Genomic DNA, 19047 nt, shown 5'->3' with positions numbered 1-19047 from the left:
TTTGAAAACAGAAAAAACATTTTAAAAGTCACCCAGCCCAGCAGAATTGACATGGATATATGGGCCTGGCACGAAGTGGTAAAATAAAACCAAGCATTCGTCAAAAGAGCCCTAGATACTGTTCGCTCATTGGCCTGAAAATTACACTCAGTAGAAGGGAGAGAGTGAAAAGTAGTTACAGTTCTCGGACTTTTTGAGGCCAAGGCTAAAGAGTCAAGTAGAGACTGGAAACCCAATCCACATATGGACACCCAGTAATAAAGCCCCAGTCAAGGTAGTCAAAGACTAGTAAAGTACCACTAATCCCCTTGAAACAGGAGAGATCTCTTTAACATGTATTCGCCATTTGGTGTGTATTTGGAGGCATGATCAGCCGCGTACCTGAGCCTGCCATGTTGAATTGCTAAATGGAATGAGCAATTAAGTTAAGGACAGCAAACTGTACACACACACATAACTGTCTGCCTCCAGAACCTATCTATGAAACCTCCCATGCAAAAATGCATTCTCAACAAACTTGTGCTGTCTGTCAAAATTGGTGAGATGACCCCTGTGTGTCTGCGCACTGTGGCACATCAAGTGGAAGAAATGTTTAGAGGGCCACACCTGAGATCAGGACTCTACTCACTTGTTGTACTCCGGAAACATGTTCTGCAGGGGGAAAATGATCTTATCAAAGTTGGACTTGGGTTGGGGTCCTGGGGGTTTGACGAGTCCCACGGGGCCGGAGCCCACCATCTGGGTCAGCGGCGGAGAAGGTGAATGAGACACGGGTACGTTCTGAGAAACCACGGAAGACATCAGCTGTGGCCCTGTTGCAATGAGAAGCCAAACAAAAAGGATGTGACATAATCCTTCAGAACCAAAATACTTCAAATAAGATGTTAACAAAGAGTTTAATGAGACCTGCGATACTGCGCAATGAATTCAGAGCTGAAATAAACCCTTCCAGGCTAGAAGTGTGGGCTATTTCTGTAGTACTGACGCACATTTAAGGACAATACCGCGGCAGGTTTAAGCCACTCACCAACCAGTCATGCACTGCACATTTCTTATGACTGGTCCCTGACTCATTTCTGCTAAGCACCTACATTTACTGCACTTTTGTGCACATTCAGTTCAAAACACATGCAGTCTCTTGTACAAGTGGACTATTGCAAGCACGAAGGGTTTATGTGTGTACAAGTGCTAGCGGAATTTGTACAGCAGAGCACAGGGTCCAAGTACACGTACATATCTCAAGTACCCTTCATGAAAGATTATGAATGGTTTTCAAAAGCAAAGCATGCTCCAGGTGGAAAATTTTGATGGTTTTTGGTGTGTGAGCATACTGTGGTGAGTAGGTTTTGCATGCTAATAGCAATAGCCCCTTGGGGGTTCATACATGTACATTGCTAGACTAGAAGAGCCAAGACTATTAAAGAGCATTAGGGTTTCCAACACAACATCAGTCTTTACGATAAAAGTAGATTTCAATTTCCAGACATTGAATTTGTATCAACTTGACGGCTGAAGGATTTTTGAATCTGATGCTACACAGTTTCACTGACTGCTTGAAACTGATCTTCAGAGCTTACCATTTAAAGAGTTTGAAGTCATTGTTACTGATGAGCGATGTCTTATGGGCTGCATCTGAGGTTGCATCGCCCCCTGGGACAACTGAACGTGACCCACTGCAGGCAGGCCGGGTCCAGGCATTCGGGCACCAGTTGTGACGAAGGGCTGCTGGGTAGCCTGCAAGGTCGCAAGTGACACAGGTGGCTTGGCCACATTGGACTGAGGCCAGGCCTGGTTCTGGGCTCCACCGTTGGTTGGCAGGGGGCCTTTGGGCTGGGGCTGGGACTGAGGTTGACCCCCGCGTGCCTGGCTGAAGGCAGCCATGGACACCGGAACCATAGGGGGAGAGGGGTCTTGTTCGGGTATCTTGACCCGGATCTCCTCCAATGCGTTGATCCCGGAGTGGGTGGGCTCTGGCGGCGGCTGGTGCTGCTGGTTGTTTGCAAATCCCGCTTCTGCACCCGTTTTCAGTGGCATGTGGTTTGGCAGGAGGTTGGGCTGGCTGGGAGCGCTCGGGGGAGCCACAGGTGCACCCATGCGGGGGCCAAAGGGTACACCTACCCCTGGGGGTCCCCTGGGTGGCACAGCAGATGGAATTTTAGGAGGTGCCTGAAAGACAATAAGAAGTTTAAACTGCTGCCAAAGGTACAATGGTAACAGACAAATGCAAAACTACTCAATTAACTTGAGGTTTTGTGGAGTTTAACAGGGTGTTTTGCAGTATCTCGAAGTAAAAAAACCTTGGTTAACCTTTGTTTAATGTTGCGTTCCTCCCTTACTACATGAAAGTAGACTATTCAACACAATGTTTCACGTGAAAGTGAATGATTCTCTAAGAACATGAAGTTTAATGCTTACTTAAAAATTGAGCCAGAACAGATATTCCCGATCAAAAATGTTTTCTCAGCAAGAACATGCACCTGCCAAATATCAAGATCAAGCTGGGACTTGCCCATTTCTCTACTAGAAAATACCAGACACTGAAGGGATGACATGAAAAACTGCTCACCTTTCCGGCAACCTTGGAAGGTTTCACCGGTTTTGGAGGCGTCAACTGAGTGAGGGCAACACCGGCTTTGACCTGCTCCATGAAGTCATCATACTTGGCCTAGATTGGGGAGAAATCCACGCAAAGAAAAATTACAATTTAGCTACCCAATCACAAACCTCTATCATTACATATACATGTACTTTTAGTTTTCATCTGCTGACATTTTTTCCATCAACTGAAAATTAATAGTACAATCAGACTACATGTATTCTCATGAAACATGAAGTTTGTTCAAACATGGAGGAAGGACACAGAAGGAGTTTGAACTGCCCCGGCTACGACATCTGTTCAATTACCGCTTTCTGGCATGCCCGGTATGTCCATAGCCAGAGCGCAGCAAACGCTTGCTACGCGCCACCTGTTTCAATATGCCCCCTTTGTACCCCATGATCGTCGCCACAATTTTTCGCTGGTAATCTGCCTCCTAAAACATTGTGTACAACAGTATAGGAAGTTGAATATTCATGCCATCGTTGGTACTTGGAATGATCTGAACACATCATCAAATTTAATGCTTGCACAGTTGCTGGTATTAGGCTGTGTGCCAAGTGTTCATGTGCAGTTATTGCCCTAATTGAATGCTTTCTTCTAGAGTTGTTTTGGGAATAAATAACCAAATTGTTTATGAGATATTGTGTTTTATTTGAATTGTTTTTTTACTGAATTTACACAAAGAAAGGTATTTCATGAGATGTCATGATCACTCCTTGTGATGAAACAGTGCATTTTGCTTTTTTTGAACTTAACTGTCCTGTGGTGGTCAACACGTTGTTGGTCAGTCTTAGCCAAATTTGTAGAAAGACTTTGAAAACTGGTGTTTTGGAGTGACAAAATAAAATTACAAACATTGCAAGGATAATGGAAAAGGCATCAAAATCTTAAGAAACATATTCATGATGGTAAAAGTAAATCTAATGCTAGATTTTTTTCTTTCTATTTCCTGGTCACTGCGACAAGTTGCAGTTAATTGCGAAGACAACTCCACGAATATTCCTACGATATTACTGGCCCCACGTATCTAGCTAAGCTGCAGGCAGTAATCAGGCGTTTTTGGATTGTTTACTATAGTTTGTCTGACCGGGCAGCGATGATCATCGAGCAATTTGATGTGCCAGAGTCGTAACTCCTGTGTCCTTCCTCCAAGGTTTCAACAAGGAAGGCAGAAAAAGTTTACACCAATGTCAAAAATGGAACAGGTTGAGCAAGGAGAGAAATGAATGGGGAACTGTAGATGCTGTAACAACAAAACCTTTAGGATGTAGGTTTGCGGGTACACCATGTAAAATTCTCTTTTGGGAAGAGGTGTGGTTCTGAGAAGAACCTCTTCCCAAAAGAGAATTTTTTTGCAAAGCTTCAAATCTTACTTAACAAAACCTTTGCTGTGATTGGATGGAAACTTCTCTAATCTACTCATACTGGGTGCATATGTCTTTGCATGCGTGCAAAGCTTCCAAGAAATCTGACTTTCCCAGCCAAGCTCTGGAGGGGGGGGATCAGGGAGATGAGAATTCAGGCCTGGTAAAGCCAAGGAAGTTGGCTCCTAGGCCTACGGGGAACAGACACCACACACTAATGAATAACCTGCTCTTCCCAGATCTGGTATTTGTGTGTATAGGCTTTTATCCAAAGAGTGCCCAAACTCACTGGTCATAACATTCTATTTTGGATTGACAAGCTTACCGAGTCTTGGGTGACAAAAATCCGATATCCTTTTCACTATGGAAAACTGAACTCAACAAGGCTGGCTCGTCTTGCAAACCTTGGCAGTCAAGTGGCCAGATGGTCTGTGCTAGTGAAGACGTGGGCACGAATTCTAGTCACACACAAGGCCATTTTTACACAAAATCTGGAACAGCATGGATAACTCCAGGCTTGGTATGTAAAGTACACCCTTAGGAAGAGTGCAGGTGGAAATTTAATATTCCAGCATTTAGTGCTCTTAGTACAGACCTTGAGTGATGCTAACAGACTCTGGTTCTCCTTGAGGCATTTCTCCCAGGCTGCGCCAAATTCTCTGAAATTGTCGCCAACATTAGGATTCCTGAAAGAACAAAAAATAATCAGTCAATGAAATCATTCAAAGTGACATTCTTTCTCTGCATATTTTTAGAACCACACCCTCACAGATATGGAATGCTTACACTCGATGCTCTTTGAACCATGATCCCAGGAACGCATCTGCCTCAAATTTAACATCCAATGGGTTATGCAGACTATCGCAATACCAACAGAGAAATGTAATCTTGTTTATGGTTGCTGGAATCATCTCAACAAGGAGTCATCTGCTCAGTCTTCCTGAACAGGACCACAGCAGTTTGGTCAACATGTCAAGAGGCCTTCCTTGCAGAAATGTTAGGGCCGGCGACCATTTAGACCGGGTTTGAAAAGGGCCCCACGGTAGCCCACCCTGTATAATGCCTGCCCGGTATTCAGGCTACTCCAGGCCGGTATCAGGCCTGTCTGCACATTGGCATTTCAAAGTCCCTGATGAAAGGCTTCCCCCACCATGCTTCCACAGATAAAAAGGGGTCTAAGCGGATTAGTGTAAACGTTGTATAGAGCTGAAGGATTAAAAACCACAAGCAGGTTCCTTCTGGGATAGATTACATGTACCAGTACTTGCAAACAATAGACCCCAGGATGGCTACGAAAATGGATGCTAGGTTTTTCCCACAATGCCTTGCAGGCAGACCAGTATTTGCAACTGAAACAGAAGCCCTTTTAAATTGTTCCAGGTCAGACTCATGGGGTGACTCACTTCCGTAGCGTGTTCTGGCAACTATTGATATGGAACTCGCATTCCCGGATGGCAGCTTCTAGTGGGGCGATGTCCTTGGCGCATCGCATGTTGAGCACGCTCATCTGTAAATGCAGGAAATGACAAAATCCGTCACATGTAATCAGAATTAGAAATATGACATAAGGCTGTTGTCCTTGGATGAAATTGACGTTCTCAGACAGACCTCTGTAAGGTGTTCCTGTACCCCAGACCGCTCCACATTTCCATCTGATAAGCGTACTCTCAAAACCAAACTGCCAGGATCGGCAATGGTAATAACAGTGTGCCCTGAGAAACTGGACATAAACTGGCTTCCATATCCAACGAAGCATGCCACAGTCTGTGCAGCTGTAGGCCAATTGTCAATGCCACAGGGCCATTTTCTCTCCAAACTATCTTGCTCCAAGGACGTAGCGCTTACCTCTGCATCTTGGCATCTTCTCAGTATTGACTGCTGACTCTTCTCCAGGTTGGCTGCTGCCTCCTCCAATTTCAACTTCTCTGCAGTCCACAAGTCCCTGAAATGAAACGCAAGGCAAGACGTAACCGTCCATCACGTTGACGAAATACTACTTCGTTTATTAAGCATCAGCAAACAAGACTGTTCTTGATCAAGAAAAAAAGAACGTCAGGTTTTTAACAACAACTTTCATAGGACACCAGTTGACTATAATTATGGTGTTATGGTAAGGTTTCAAGCATTTCATGAAAACAAAACTCCCTGATTTTTTCTTGATTTGAGGCATTTCCGGCAAATTTCCTAACTGGAAAAAGGACGCTTAATACTACAAGCTTTCCTTGATTTCCATGATGGCTGTTAACCCTGTACAGGCTTCATGGCTCATGAATAGCAACACTCCCCCCCCCAAAAAAAAAATTTGACAAAACAAAAAAACCTACCAACACAGCCCTTATGAACCCAGTTGAGAGAGCACTGGTAGATTAGTCTGAAGATCACTCAGGTAAATGTCTTTGTCTTCATAATAACTGATACTGATCAAGCACCTAGTCAGTATTCCAGATTCTTGTTTGAAGTATACGATCTTGCAATAACAGCAACATACCTCTCAGTATTAATGGTTTTAAGCGTACTCTCAAAAAGTTCGTCTTTAGAGGTCATCTGGGTGGTTAGACTGTTGAAGAGAACAAATCAACATTTTGATTCGGCCAAATAAATTAGACGAGCATGAGGGCATTCCAAGTTGCTGGAGATTTACAGTTTCTGCTTTTTTTCAATTTGTAAGGACATGCATTGAAGACACAAAATGAGGAAATCAGCTCATTCATGGAAAATGTGTACCAACAAATATTGATGGGCCGATTGGCACTCTCTTGCTCATGCATGTTTTGCCATTAAATTATGTAAAAAAGATCAACAATTTGTAACAGCTCGGGTGGGATGGTCCTGACCAGGGCTGTTTATAGAGAGAGTTGCGACATGAGCGTCTCAATTGTTGGAACCAAAATGGTGGATTATGCGTCAGTGCACATGGACAATGAACACACAAATACCTCTAAGCTGTACTACGCTCATATTGAACAGCCATTTTGGTTCCAAATTCTGAAGTTGGTGCTACTCTCTCTACTACATATACATGTAACTCTGGTCCTGAGACATCCGCAGCTCACCTCTTCATCTTGCTGTTCAGACTGTGGATCTGTGAATCCCTCTCTTGCAACTCCTCCTGGTAGCGTTTCTGCTCTGCCTCCAGGGTCTTCCTGGTCTCCAGGAGCTGTCGCCCCATTCGGGATTGCTCTGCCTCGTATTTCTGCAGGATAGAGATTTGGGACAAAAAGTCGCAAGGTCCAAATTTGGTGGCCGCACAAGGAATGACCCGTGGGATTTTACTGAACGGCATTGGATTGCTATGAATGTAGGGAGATGATGGCAACCTCGCCATCAAGATTTGGATGAGAGAGCTCACCATCTGTCTGGACATGCTTGATCTCAAATGATTTGGGGGGATTACAATTTCTTGACTTACTGTATTTGTCTGCATAAGCCTCTTGACCTCGTCTCGCAGCCGAGACAGGTCAGTATCATATCGGTCTTTCAGGCGTGAATGCTTGTCAGTGACATCTTTCAGATTCATCTGGGGATGGAGAGACAGGAAATGATAAATGCAGTGACTATCAGCACGCTTCCAGCTATCATGGTGACATTCAAGGGTCTGTGTGTTCCTCCTAAACTGTAAGAAAAAGGGGTTGCAAGGAATTCTTGCAATTGTTTGGTGAAAATGTTGAAATATTGGAAGTATTTTGGTGTCAAGATTTTTAGAACTGATCTGTGTAAAATATTTGAAGGGTTTTCATACTTTGGGAAAAAATTAGGACTTTAATTGGATTAACAATGGCAAAATGGTTCAATTTAAGGTGTGACACATCCGCCACCCTCTACATGTAGTTAAAACACAGAAAAAGAGAGTGGATTTACATGTATGTTTACAGTGAATATAATGTGCCAATTTAAAAATAAACATACCTGCAAGCGGAATTCATTATTTCTGGACTCTTCTAAAATCTTATCGGGTCCGGTCATGATGCCGCGGGCTTTGACAGTCACTTTGGGGCACTGGGTCCAGGAACTTTTCATGGCCTTCTTCCGTTCAGTGAAAGTTCTTAAAGCGTCGTGCAGCATTTTATATTTCTTCCACAGGTTGTGGTACTTTTCGGCGGTGACCGTAAGCGGGTACTCCGGATTGCTCAGCTGAGTTGCCTGGGATTCATCATTTGTGCTACTGGCGGCAGCGGCAGCAGTAAAGGTGTCAGCGGTGGGATCTGGAGCGGGGTTTGTCATGTCGGCTGATTTATTCTCATCGACTGAATTACGAGGGGATTCAGCAGGTGTGGAATTACTTGCCATGACACACACTGTGTCCACGCAAGTGCCGTCATCTGGTACAGGGTTTGAATGCAGTAATGATTCCAATTCGCTTTGCTCATCTAAACCTTCATTACAGCCCTCTTTAGTTTCGGTGCTATTTTGTTGAGAAAATGCAGTCAAAGAGTCATCTTCCTTCGCTTTGAGAGAGCCCCCGGAGAGATTCTGCGAGTCGCAGTGCTCCATGGATTGCTCACTTTTGAGCGAGCTCTCACTGGATTCCTCACTTGTGCTGGATGAAGAAAATCCACTCTCTATGTAATTGAAATTCCCAGGTTGAGAAACGGGTAACTGTAATTCTGACGGTGCCTCAATATCCCCTATTTGTAACTCTGATTTAACACTAGAAACAACTGGTGCAATGTCTTTTTCCTTGTTAGTGACTGTGGAATTTATTTCTACTACATTATTAGCAAACGAAGCTGGTATAAAGGGTTTAGCATTAACTGACAAAGATGATTTTGGTTCCTGGGTGCTTTTGGCGGCACTAGCAGGAGTCTTAGCAGTATCCTTATCACTAGTTCTTTTATTAGAATTGACCTTAGTCTTGGAACTGGATTTCCCTTGCGGAAAATTCTTGGCCAAATGGGCTACATTCTTATCTTGTTCCAGATTCTCTTTGAGAGATTTGCCCGTTTGCAGAAACGTATTCAGGATGCCACCCTTGGTGAAAATCAGAGTCTTGATGCCTTTCTGCTTTGTTGGAGACTTAGCCTCAGTTCGATTCCTCGTCTCTGCTTTAAAGGCCTCTTCTAATTTGTGTTTCTGCTTCTGGTAATCCTCTTCCGGGAGATTTTTTTGGAGCTCCACCAGTGTTTGTTCGTGCTTGCACCGCCGCTCCTCTTCAATTCTTTGCTCCTCTCGTTTTTGTTCTTCAGTGCGTCTTTGGATCTCCAAGACAGTTTGCTCATTTGTGAGCCGCCGTATGCGGTCCCATCTCTCCACTTCCTTGAGCCGCTCCTCCTCTTTGCGGCGCTCCTCTTTGAGTCGCTGCTCGTCTTTGAGTCGCTGCTCGTCTTTCAGTCGCTGCTCGTCTTTCAGTCGCTGCTCGTCTTTCAGTCGCTGCTCGTCTTTCAGTCTCTGCTCCTCTTGTCGTTTCCGCTCCTGAGTGAGTCTATGGAACTCTAAGATGGCTTGCTCACTTTTCAGCTGTATGGGTCGCTCCTCCTCTCTGACTTGTTCTTCTTTGAGTCGCTGTTCCTCCTTGGGATGTTGCTCTTCTGCGACATGATCCTCCACTTTGAGTTGTTGCTCCTCACCGAGTTGCTCCTGATCTGCAATGTCGTCAAATGTGTCCAATTGATTTATACTATTTTCCGGAGCAGGTGTTGCTCCTGCTGTTTCTATGTGTGGCTTCTTCTCGCCATATGGCCGAGTCGCAGCATCTACCACCACCTCTCCGATGGAGGGGAAGTCCTCCGGAGTCAAATTGGCACCTGAGCTGTTCCAGTACAGCGCGTGGTTTCCCTTAGCATTGTGAGGCTTCTTTGAGGAGGTAGTCAGCGAGGACGGAAGATTTCCAGCTCTCAGGGCTTTGTTCTCCTCCACCACCTCCCGGCATCTGGCGATGTCCCTCCGGAGGCAGACGTGATCCTCGATCATCCTGAATGTTGGGGAATCCAGGAGGAATCTGTCCAGGCCGCCAAAGCAAAGCACCACAGCTTGCAGTTCGGCCGGCATTTGTTGGAGTTCGTCCCCGAGCCTCGTGTCCGTGATGGGCATGGGGCCCAGACGTTGCAGAACTTCCTCAAAATGCCTGAGAAATGGAGAACATTTAGCATTCATATCAACCTGTGAGGGTAACGAGCTGGCTCATACTTGGAAGGAAACACGAGTTTAATAAATGCAACACCCAGGCAAGATTTCAACTTGCAAATGCACAAAGTTTAACACACAGCAACTCCAACCATTTGTCCACTTCTCTACTTTTCTTGGAGTACGTTCCACTTTTTATATGTTTATTGTGTTCAGTAGCTTGTTATAGTAATGACCAAATTTTCTTCAAAACTTTGTTGGGGGTAACTGCACAGGACGTTCGAAGTAATTTCTTAAATGGACTTTGCACTATCAGAGTTACTGGCCTTCGAAAATTGACTTTTAAAGGCTTGTCACATGACTTCTGAAGACATCATTGTGATATCAATGTTCAGTGCACATTTTCAGATTCGGGTCTCCACTTGATTTAGGTTTGATTAAAGACTGAACATTTAAAAACTGGCCAAAGTACCACCTGGAAAAAGTATGTGCCAAGTCTACGGGAATTGGGAGGAGAAAAATAAGAAAAAGAAGCAGGCGAAAAGAGAAACAAAAATCTTGACACAAACAAAGGCTCTCCAGCGGGTTTCCCGAAGCTTGCAGAATAGAATGCATGCAAGAACTCACAGGTGTAAGGCTGCAATCTGGCTTTTCTCATCTTCCGATTTGTCAGTGCCTACGGCGAAACCCGACGATTTTGCCGGTTGGAAGATGCGCTCAAAATCAATGGCTGCTTCTCTGAGATTTGGAGGAGTAGCAAATGGGTTGTCTGGATCCAGGGCGGGAAAAGATCGGGTACTAGGAAATCAAAGGGAAATCAAATTAATTTATCAGAAAACTGGTGTAAAACTAGTAGCTTAGATCCGACTCCGTTGGCCTGAGTGTGTAGAAAGATCTGTTGGTCTTACTGCTCGTATCAGTCAATAGACACTATTCACGTGGAGGCCATTTTTGATCTTATCCCCAAAATCTGTTGTATATATTGCAAACTGTCGATTAGGATGGCACCAGACTGTTATATACTTCCGTGCGTTCCAAGCCTCCCTTTCAATATTTTTTGGAATCTGGCAAGGTACAATTCTATGTGTTCAGTCATGAATTTAAAATTATTCATCGGAGTAGACAGGTGGACATTGGTCGTGAAATTTCATTTTATTGCTTCATTTGTACTCTCAACATTCAAAAATGAAGAGTTAACCTCGCTTTCAAATTCAATATGGCAGGCCCTGTGAATAAAGTCTATTCAGCAGGGCACTTGAACAAATGTCCGATAGCTGGATGTACAGTAGCAAAAGCTCAAAAAGAGCTCACTGGCTTGTGGCTGTGGCTACTGCCCATAGACAGGTAGCCTAATCATAGCCGTAGCCATTAGATTCTTATGCTTAACAGCAGTTGCAAGAGCATGTTTCGAGCTGTCTACGTTCAGCACTTTGGAATGAGCACGTTGTAATGCAGATACACACTGTCAAACCGTATTAGGTTCAGCTTTGACCTTGGGTGCATGATTTATTCATTAGTCCGTAGGCGTTGCCTACCGAGGCACCAGTTCTCGGATTGTGGGTCCAAAGTGTATACTCATCTAGGTCACAGTGAGTGCATCATGCAGTCTGTACATGTATAATGTATACGTGTGTGGGTTTAGACATGCGGCTTTAACCACAACTCCTGGGATTCGTCATGTTCGACATTTTGTTTTCTCATTGTTGGGTATTTCAGCAGAAAGCCTCGACGAGTAAGTCTAAATCAACATTGTTAAATGACTGATTTGGAGCTGCAGTTCTGCTGCTTGGTGACAGCCTATAAGCTCTGTAGAGTCGTGAGTTAATCTTTCTAGTACTAAAGTTTATAAGTGTGATTATTTTGCTGTAATTTTCTGCCAAAGTGTAGGCAGTTTTCTAACGATGTGCTTTGTAATGCTCAGTCAATTTATGTTGCATACTGTATCCATGACTTAGTATAACACACGGATATTCCAGAATGTTATGTCAGAAACGTTGTTTTGATAAATTACATTGATTGATTTATATCACAGATTAAACGGAGTCAACATCCCACCGTGACAGACGAATTTGACAGGCAAGTCTAATTGTTATTTTGGGGGCATCAATGACCAAAGAGCTAGGCTTATCGGCAGAAACTGCAACACACATGCCTCGTTCCATATACAACCAGCATCAACCTCAAAGTTCAAAACTGGGCTCAGCTAATTTCTCCTTTCAGTTCTGCAGTATCTGCCAAATAGGTTCCCCTGCCTGGGTGAAAACAAACTTACCCCCCTTGTGCCCCCTTGGCAGGCTCCACGTTCTCAGCAGAAAACCTCTGCCGCTGTGAGGAGTCTGAGAACTGGATATCGATGGCCATGGATGTCTTGTCCTGCGGTGAGGTGAAAAACTCATCAAGAGGGCTACAAACATTTATGACCCATCATTCCAAAACCAGGCTGAAGGAGATACATGGAACATTAATATTTAACCGTTCCTCTCCCCGCTGGCAAGGTTCATACTTCAAAATGATCCGCAATGCAACTTGTTCTGCAGAATGCTTCCGAGTTACGAGCAGGGAAATTTGTGAATTTGAAAACGGGCGATTGACGATGCAGTGTGCCACCAAGAGGTTGTGATGGAAAGGCCGTTTCGCAGTGCATTGTAGGGAAATGATCAGAAAAATGTTCCTTGTACCGGCTGCCCTGGGGAACTTAGTAATAGCTAGGAAGCCTTCAGCCTGGTCGTGGAGTGGGGGGTCATGTTGACAAATAAATTTTGAATCAGTCTCCAATTAGAGTATTTTTGCAAAGCTTCAATATTTCCAAGGTCCTTCTGTTTCCAAATACTCAGTTTCAAACCTATAATAAAAGCCCTCATGGAAGAATGCCACCTACACCTCAAGGTGTTACTTGTACCTTGAGATGTCCTAAAAAACCAAAACATCATTGTTTTCCTTGCACTAATTCCCGTCTGCCCCATGCTCCATGACAGGATGCAACGTACTTTTGGTAAAACTTAAAAAGGAACTAAACTGCAAAACCGACAAACTGGATTTTACCTTTTGTTTCTTTTTCTTCGATTTGGACTTGGCAGGTTTGGTCTGAAACAGAAACGAAACATAACAAGTTCAATTGGTTCAAAGTTCAAAGTTCAAAAACAACTGACCCTTTGGTCAGGAGTCACAAACACCTTGACCACAAGGACACCCCTTGGCTTCTTTTGAGCCAGCTTTTTTGCCCAGGCCATCAAAAACACTCCTCCACCCAAAAATAAACTTCCAACTTGTTTTTACAGAAACCAGCAAGTTGGATGCCCTCTACCAAAAGTAGCCCCACTCCTGTTTTTTTAATAAGCCCTGTGATTACTGGAGATGGAAGACAATCCATGCAGTAAGCCTGAACCTTCAAGATGGTTTGCATTTTGCTTGCTACTGTAGCATAATAAAGACAGGACTTTGCTGATTTGACTTGTTCATGAAGCACGGCTTCACAGACCAACCCTGCCCAAAGTATTAGAAGCGATCACTGCGGTGGAACCACGCTCACAAAGGCTGATTCCAGAAATGAATCTTTGGCCAATCTGCCCAAGGTTAAAGTGCAGCCATCCTGGCAAAGGACGGACAGGCTGGCTGGGATTTTACAACTGGGATGTTGCATGTGCATGCGGCACACGTGAAGACCAGGCATTCAAAACCCACAAATTAAACATGAGCTAAGCCACATGTCCCACGCCTCTGAACCATTGCATGTAGGCAGTGGATTCCCATCAATGGACCCTTGTTGCTATATTAAAACACACCCTCTCTTGCTTCCCGTTCAGAACAGGTAAGGCGCTGCAACTTTGCCAACAGTGCACGGATGTAGTGCTGCAGTTGCAATGAATCAAGATATCAGCTTGTCTCGAGATTCGGTCCCCAAACTCGGAGTATCGGCTAATTTTGGCAGATAGCAAGGCACCAAAACTTGAAATATCACCCAGATTCGGCAGATCGTAACCTCTGTTGCAACAACTTGTAGTAATGGCGTCTCTTTCATAAGCCTTGTGAAAATCCCCACCCCCCCTTACCGGGGCTTCTTCTTCCGGGTTGTCCTTCTTGAGGACAAAGGTCGCAACATCCATCGTCACCTCTGCCTCCTCCGAGTCCTCCTCTGTTCCATCTTCTCCGTCCTCCTCCTCGTCCTCGTTCTCGTCATCCTCTCCGTCGGCCGTGTGGAAGCTGGAGACGGAGGAAGCGTCCGAGGTGGTCAGGCGTGGGGACTCCAGGCCCGGCGATGTGCCCGGGTCCTCTTCCCCTTTCCTGCCATTTGCTGCATGCGGATGAAATACGTGTAGAAACACAGGACAGTTCATCACAAGGATGATTCTTTGAAAGAGCTGCCAGCAGAGAAAATTGCTGAATACGATGTTGGCCTTGAATTGAAAGTGATGCCAGTTTACATAGGATCATTAAAAATTGGTGATATCAAATTATATTTCAATGTTTGGAGCCACACTTTAAAAAACTGGCAGTGAGGACTTGAAACCCGAAATAGTTTGGCATTATCCTGATTAGACTGAATATGACAGATTCAGGAACAAGATTGAAAGCCATTTCCCAGTGGACAAGGTCTATTCTGGACTCACGTTTCTTCTTCTCTACACTCTCCTGGTCTTCGCCGTTGTTCTCCTCGTCTCCCTGCCCTTTCTCTGAGTGCTTCTGCTTCTTAGCGGCATCCTGCTTGCGGGTCTTACGGTTTTTCTTTGCCTGCGACTTGCTGCATGGGTGAAAAAATAACAGAACAATGGCAGCGTCAAGAGAACATCACTTTCTTTAAAGGAAAGTGAGGTGGGCAAATTTCCGTTTGAAATAAACCTTCCAGGCAACAGTGCCGACAGAAAGGAAGTCAATGTTTGACCTTTCTGAGCATCATTCATGGCTTAGTGTTGAATTTGCAGATATGCAAATGAATGGCTAAATTCATCAACAGCGAAGTATACAACTTGCTCTGACCTGCTCAAAGTTTGGCAAATTTGAGGGTAGACTAGACAGCCCTGTGTGTGCAAAGCACCTGTCGGTGCCCCCTAGCTGGTAAAATATTGGACAGCCTTTTCCAACCTTTGATAAATTTGTCCAAACATAAGTAGCAGGGCTCAGTCCAATAGTCCAGCAGTGCAAGTTCTATTCTATAACAGTCATAATATTATTGTTATGTAACACTATAGACCTCAATCAAAAGGGTAACCATCTTGCTTTTCTAACACTCAATGTAACATAATCAAATTGAGGCTGGAAGGAAACCTCGTCTGTTCCCCTCTATCAATATGTGAAGTTGTATTTCTATTGCCAATGGGTCTACAGGAAACAAGACAAACATGACAGTATCAAGATAAAGGTCTATTTGAGGTAGTGTTGTGGTCGAGTCGATCACAAGTCCCTGTAAGTCCATCACAGGTCATTCGGTCCTCAGCAAAGACACAGGCCATGCAAATGAACTGTGACAATCATGAATTACTGGTACTTAAACATTGTTTAGCCTGTTACTTGTGGCCGGTCTTGCGTAGGGACTTGTGGCTGGCCCTGTAAAAGGGCTTACGACAGACCACGATATTAGTTTGATGTTGAAGGACAAAGATTTGACACTTTTTACAGCGGTCCATATGGATCATTCTATAAATTTGGGGTCCAATTTTTTTCTCATCCCTGTCACGTCTAGCATACGATTTTTAATGTTTAGAACTCAATGTTTAAATTCCAAGATTAAATAAGTTGCAGCAAATTACCTGCCAAACAAATAAAAATAGTTTGAAATAAATTTCAGTGATACATCCCTTTTTAAACACATCAGACAGTATACATGTCAGAGGTACATGTACGTGTTCTTGATAGGGATGGAAAAATGTCACACTTTAGACCCAAAATTTATAGAATGACCCACATGACCTTGCAACGATGTCAGAGCATATTCTATTTTTATTTGCAAAAGTTGAAGACCACCTGGAGTTTATTAGTATTTCTGTCACTGGGCCTGCATTACACTGTCTCCTTGATTGATTCCTTAACATGCTTCATAAGATCAGTGTAGTTCTGTACATGTATACCCGTTTCAATGAATTTTTTTGGAAAGGCAGGTCTTGTATGACATTTTGTCTTTAAGGCAGCATGGGTAAAAGAAAGCCAGTCTAAGTAATCAGAAATAAAGGAGGGAACACTGATTATTAGACCGTTAACATTTCATATCGTGGAAATGTAGTCAAATAGGTGTTTAACCCTGCTTTGGTTTTACAGCACAAATAGGCACGAGTGCCCACAGTCACTCTCTTGCATGTATTTTCTATATGGAACACAAACATGCACAGGTTCAGTGTGTACACAGTTGGTTGCCAGCACAAAATGACCCAGGGTCTTTTGTGCAGTCCTCTTCACTGCATTTGGTTTACTGCACAATGATGCACATGAAACAGTGAGGCACAGTTGTTGGGCAGCACAAAAGTGCAATCTGATATTCCTGTAAGGAACTGTTGGTACAGTGCACAACACGACACAGCTGTGCTTCTTTGAGGTGTTTACCAAGTGACCCAAAGAGTGACTTCCGCATAGGAGGGTTAAGCAAGATACTGAGGTTACACACTGAAAATAAACATACGTTGCCATGATTGATTGGTTTAAAGCTGGTTTTTCTTCAGGTTAACGCATTTTGTATGGGTGGTCCAAACCTTTTGCAAATGACTGTACATATGCCCTATCTCCCTCTAAGCAGGGACCATCATTTACACAAAACTTCCAACGTCCTCACCTCATTCCCTTGTTCTTCTTTTCCTTGGTTTTCACAGCCTCCTCCAGTTGGTGCTGGAACAAAAATTAACCAGCGAAAGAAGCTGCTTACTTTCGAACTCACAACGAAATTGATCCCAATCTAAAGCAAGCTCTGGTCTCATTACTTGTCAACATGCACGCTCACATGCGCACGTAGGAACAGAAGACTGACCGGTCAACGGTCGGTAACGTTTTTGCTTTTCATATCCCTTACACATGCGAGTATATTTTCTGATTTGATACACCATGATGTTGAGGACTAAAAGTGCACTTAACAATACCTGGACTGCTGAGTATGTTTTCAGAGAACGTTTCAAGATACCCCTCCTTTGACAAAACTTTCGCAGTGTCAAGAACAGCCTGATGTATTGAATCTTCTATTTTCCTTTTTTTCAGGTTATTTGAACCAACGGACCTCTAATTTGGGTAAGCCATCCGGTCCGTAGATGACGATGCTGATGTAGACACCTTCGCAGTCCGGAGTGCAACACGTCTTGGTCAAAAGCTCCTGGAATGAAGATTAACAAAAACCCAGACCTCTTAGACATCTAGAACATCGCCGGTGTGGGCTTTGGCTATGACTTTATTAACGGGTGGCTGCAGCACATGGTCTAGTTGGGACTTATGGCTCCTGATCATAGGGTCAAGAGTAGCAGCTAGTTATTTACATTTGTACATCTTTATTTATAACTGATCATCCAACAGCTGGACCAAGCTGGATTCGAACCCAGGTCCCCAGAGGCGGGAGGCAAGGAAAGAAACACTGCGCCAACCTGACTCCCCAAGTTACATTTTGTGACCTTGGGCAGGTCACTGTACTGTTACACTCCTGCCTGCCTCTCACCACCTTGGAGTACACTGTACACGTCAATTGGTAGATGGTAAATTGGTCTCATTGCCTGACGAACAGGGGTAGTAACAACTATCATTTCTTTGAGTCGCAATGCTTCGGGATATGTACGTAGTCACCGTTATTATTGATTACCTTCTCATGGGTGACGTTGGGATACCTGTCCGCCTTGATCTTCTTCCAGCAGGGGATGTGGTAGTCTGTGCGACACCTCTCCCGGCACTGCACCCGGACATAGCCCTTGAAGCCCACGTCTGTCAGGTACATCTCGGGCTTGTAGGGGCAGGAGTCCAGGCGACAGATGGCGTCGGGCGAGGGAGGCCGGCGACAGACCTCTTCCAGCTTGTCCAAGGCAGCCTGGGCATGCCAAGAGACCGTGATACGGGTTTAAATAGCACGCCTCACAGTCGGTGCACTCCCACCAACTGCACAGCTCTTAAAGATTTTTTAATTAACTACTGAATAAATACAATGAATACATGAAGCGTTGATGTCGAGTTAACCTATAGGCCTTTGTTTTTATCTCAAAGCAACTCAATTGATCATTTCGTAAAAAGGCCATTGATTGGAAATTCATCTTAGACTCGGCACTCTTCCTACAGTACATGCATGTGCAGTGAATAAAGAACGTTTCATGAAAACAGTCCAAATTTTGCAAAATTGGTGTTCCAGCATGCATTTATTGCGTTCATTCTTTAATAGAAGAATGAACGAACATTAGAGTCCATCACAATTTCTCGCAAATCCCTGGAAGTCAGGGTACAGCAGGTGTATCCATTTTTAACACACGGTTAACGGTGTTCATGTCATGATTTGTATAGACATTATTAAAACCTGTCATAATTGTACATTGTTCAAAATATCAACTGGGTCTTTTAGGCCAGTTGGCAGAAGGAATACCCATTGGCCATCAGCTTTAAGCTCTTAAATCTGTCTTAAAAACACCTTCACATGCTAAGGATAAGAAGGGTTTTGATTTGGGCACTGCATTCATGTTTATGGGTTTCACATTCCTGTAAACACCCCAGAAAGAATCTCGTGAATGTTATGACACCAACAGAAGAAAATCAATTTTGCAGCTTTTAACCCTAACCCCCAAGGGTTGCTGACCCTAACCTTCCCCATTCACACAAAGTTAAACACCCATATGGGACTTTGTGCACAGAGATTGTTGGACTCTGTTTTTCTGAGGTATGCCAAACCCAATGCAAAAGCCAGCTGTGATGGGCCTACCAGACCCATCCCCACAGAATTAAACACTTTACTACTGTTTAATTCTGTGTGGTTAGGGAAGGTTAGGGTTAAAGACGCTACTTCCAAGTTTAATCACGAAACATAACTGAATAACAAGTGTTGATTCTGATGTCTTGTATACAGCACAAAAGCTCACTGGTATT

At 44.0% G+C, this 19047-nt stretch overlaps 1 protein-coding gene across 6 annotated transcripts in view; it reads right to left on the bottom strand.

The window, feature by feature from the left end:
* The window catches only part of LOC110982707 (uncharacterized), a 65760-nt gene that overhangs the window by 12040 nt on the left and 34673 nt on the right, over nt 1–19047 (bottom strand). For all 6 annotated transcript variants that reach the window (XR_015427024.1, XR_015427023.1, XM_087142904.1 and 3 more), the window contains exons 16-33: nt 17786–18007; nt 17216–17308; nt 16781–16833; nt 14631–14761; nt 14073–14314; nt 13066–13107; nt 12296–12396; nt 10651–10821; nt 7870–10024; nt 7373–7480; nt 7017–7156; nt 6452–6520; nt 5809–5905; nt 5367–5470; nt 4559–4649; nt 2567–2665; nt 1578–2166; nt 629–812 (exon numbers count right to left, since the gene is read on the bottom strand). Coding sequence is in view for 4 of the 6 variants with exons in the window: in XM_087142904.1 (XP_086999030.1) it covers nt 629–812; nt 1578–2166; nt 2567–2665; nt 4559–4649; nt 5367–5470; nt 5809–5905; nt 6452–6520; nt 7017–7156; nt 7373–7480; nt 7870–10024; nt 10651–10821; nt 12296–12396; nt 13066–13107; nt 14073–14314; nt 14631–14761; nt 16781–16833; nt 17216–17308; nt 17786–18007 (4691 nt within the window). In the remaining 2 variants the exon portion in view is untranslated. The remainder of the gene's footprint in view (nt 1–628; nt 813–1577; nt 2167–2566; nt 2666–4558; nt 4650–5366; nt 5471–5808; nt 5906–6451; nt 6521–7016; nt 7157–7372; nt 7481–7869; nt 10025–10650; nt 10822–12295; nt 12397–13065; nt 13108–14072; nt 14315–14630; nt 14762–16780; nt 16834–17215; nt 17309–17785; nt 18008–19047) is intronic.

This window comes from Acanthaster planci, linkage group LG10 (genome assembly GCF_054643075.1).
Source record: "Acanthaster planci isolate LZ-2023a linkage group LG10, COTS_SCS, whole genome shotgun sequence".
NCBI lineage: Eukaryota > Metazoa > Echinodermata > Asteroidea > Valvatida > Acanthasteridae > Acanthaster > Acanthaster planci.
This window is presented reverse-complemented; position numbering and strand designations above follow the sequence as displayed.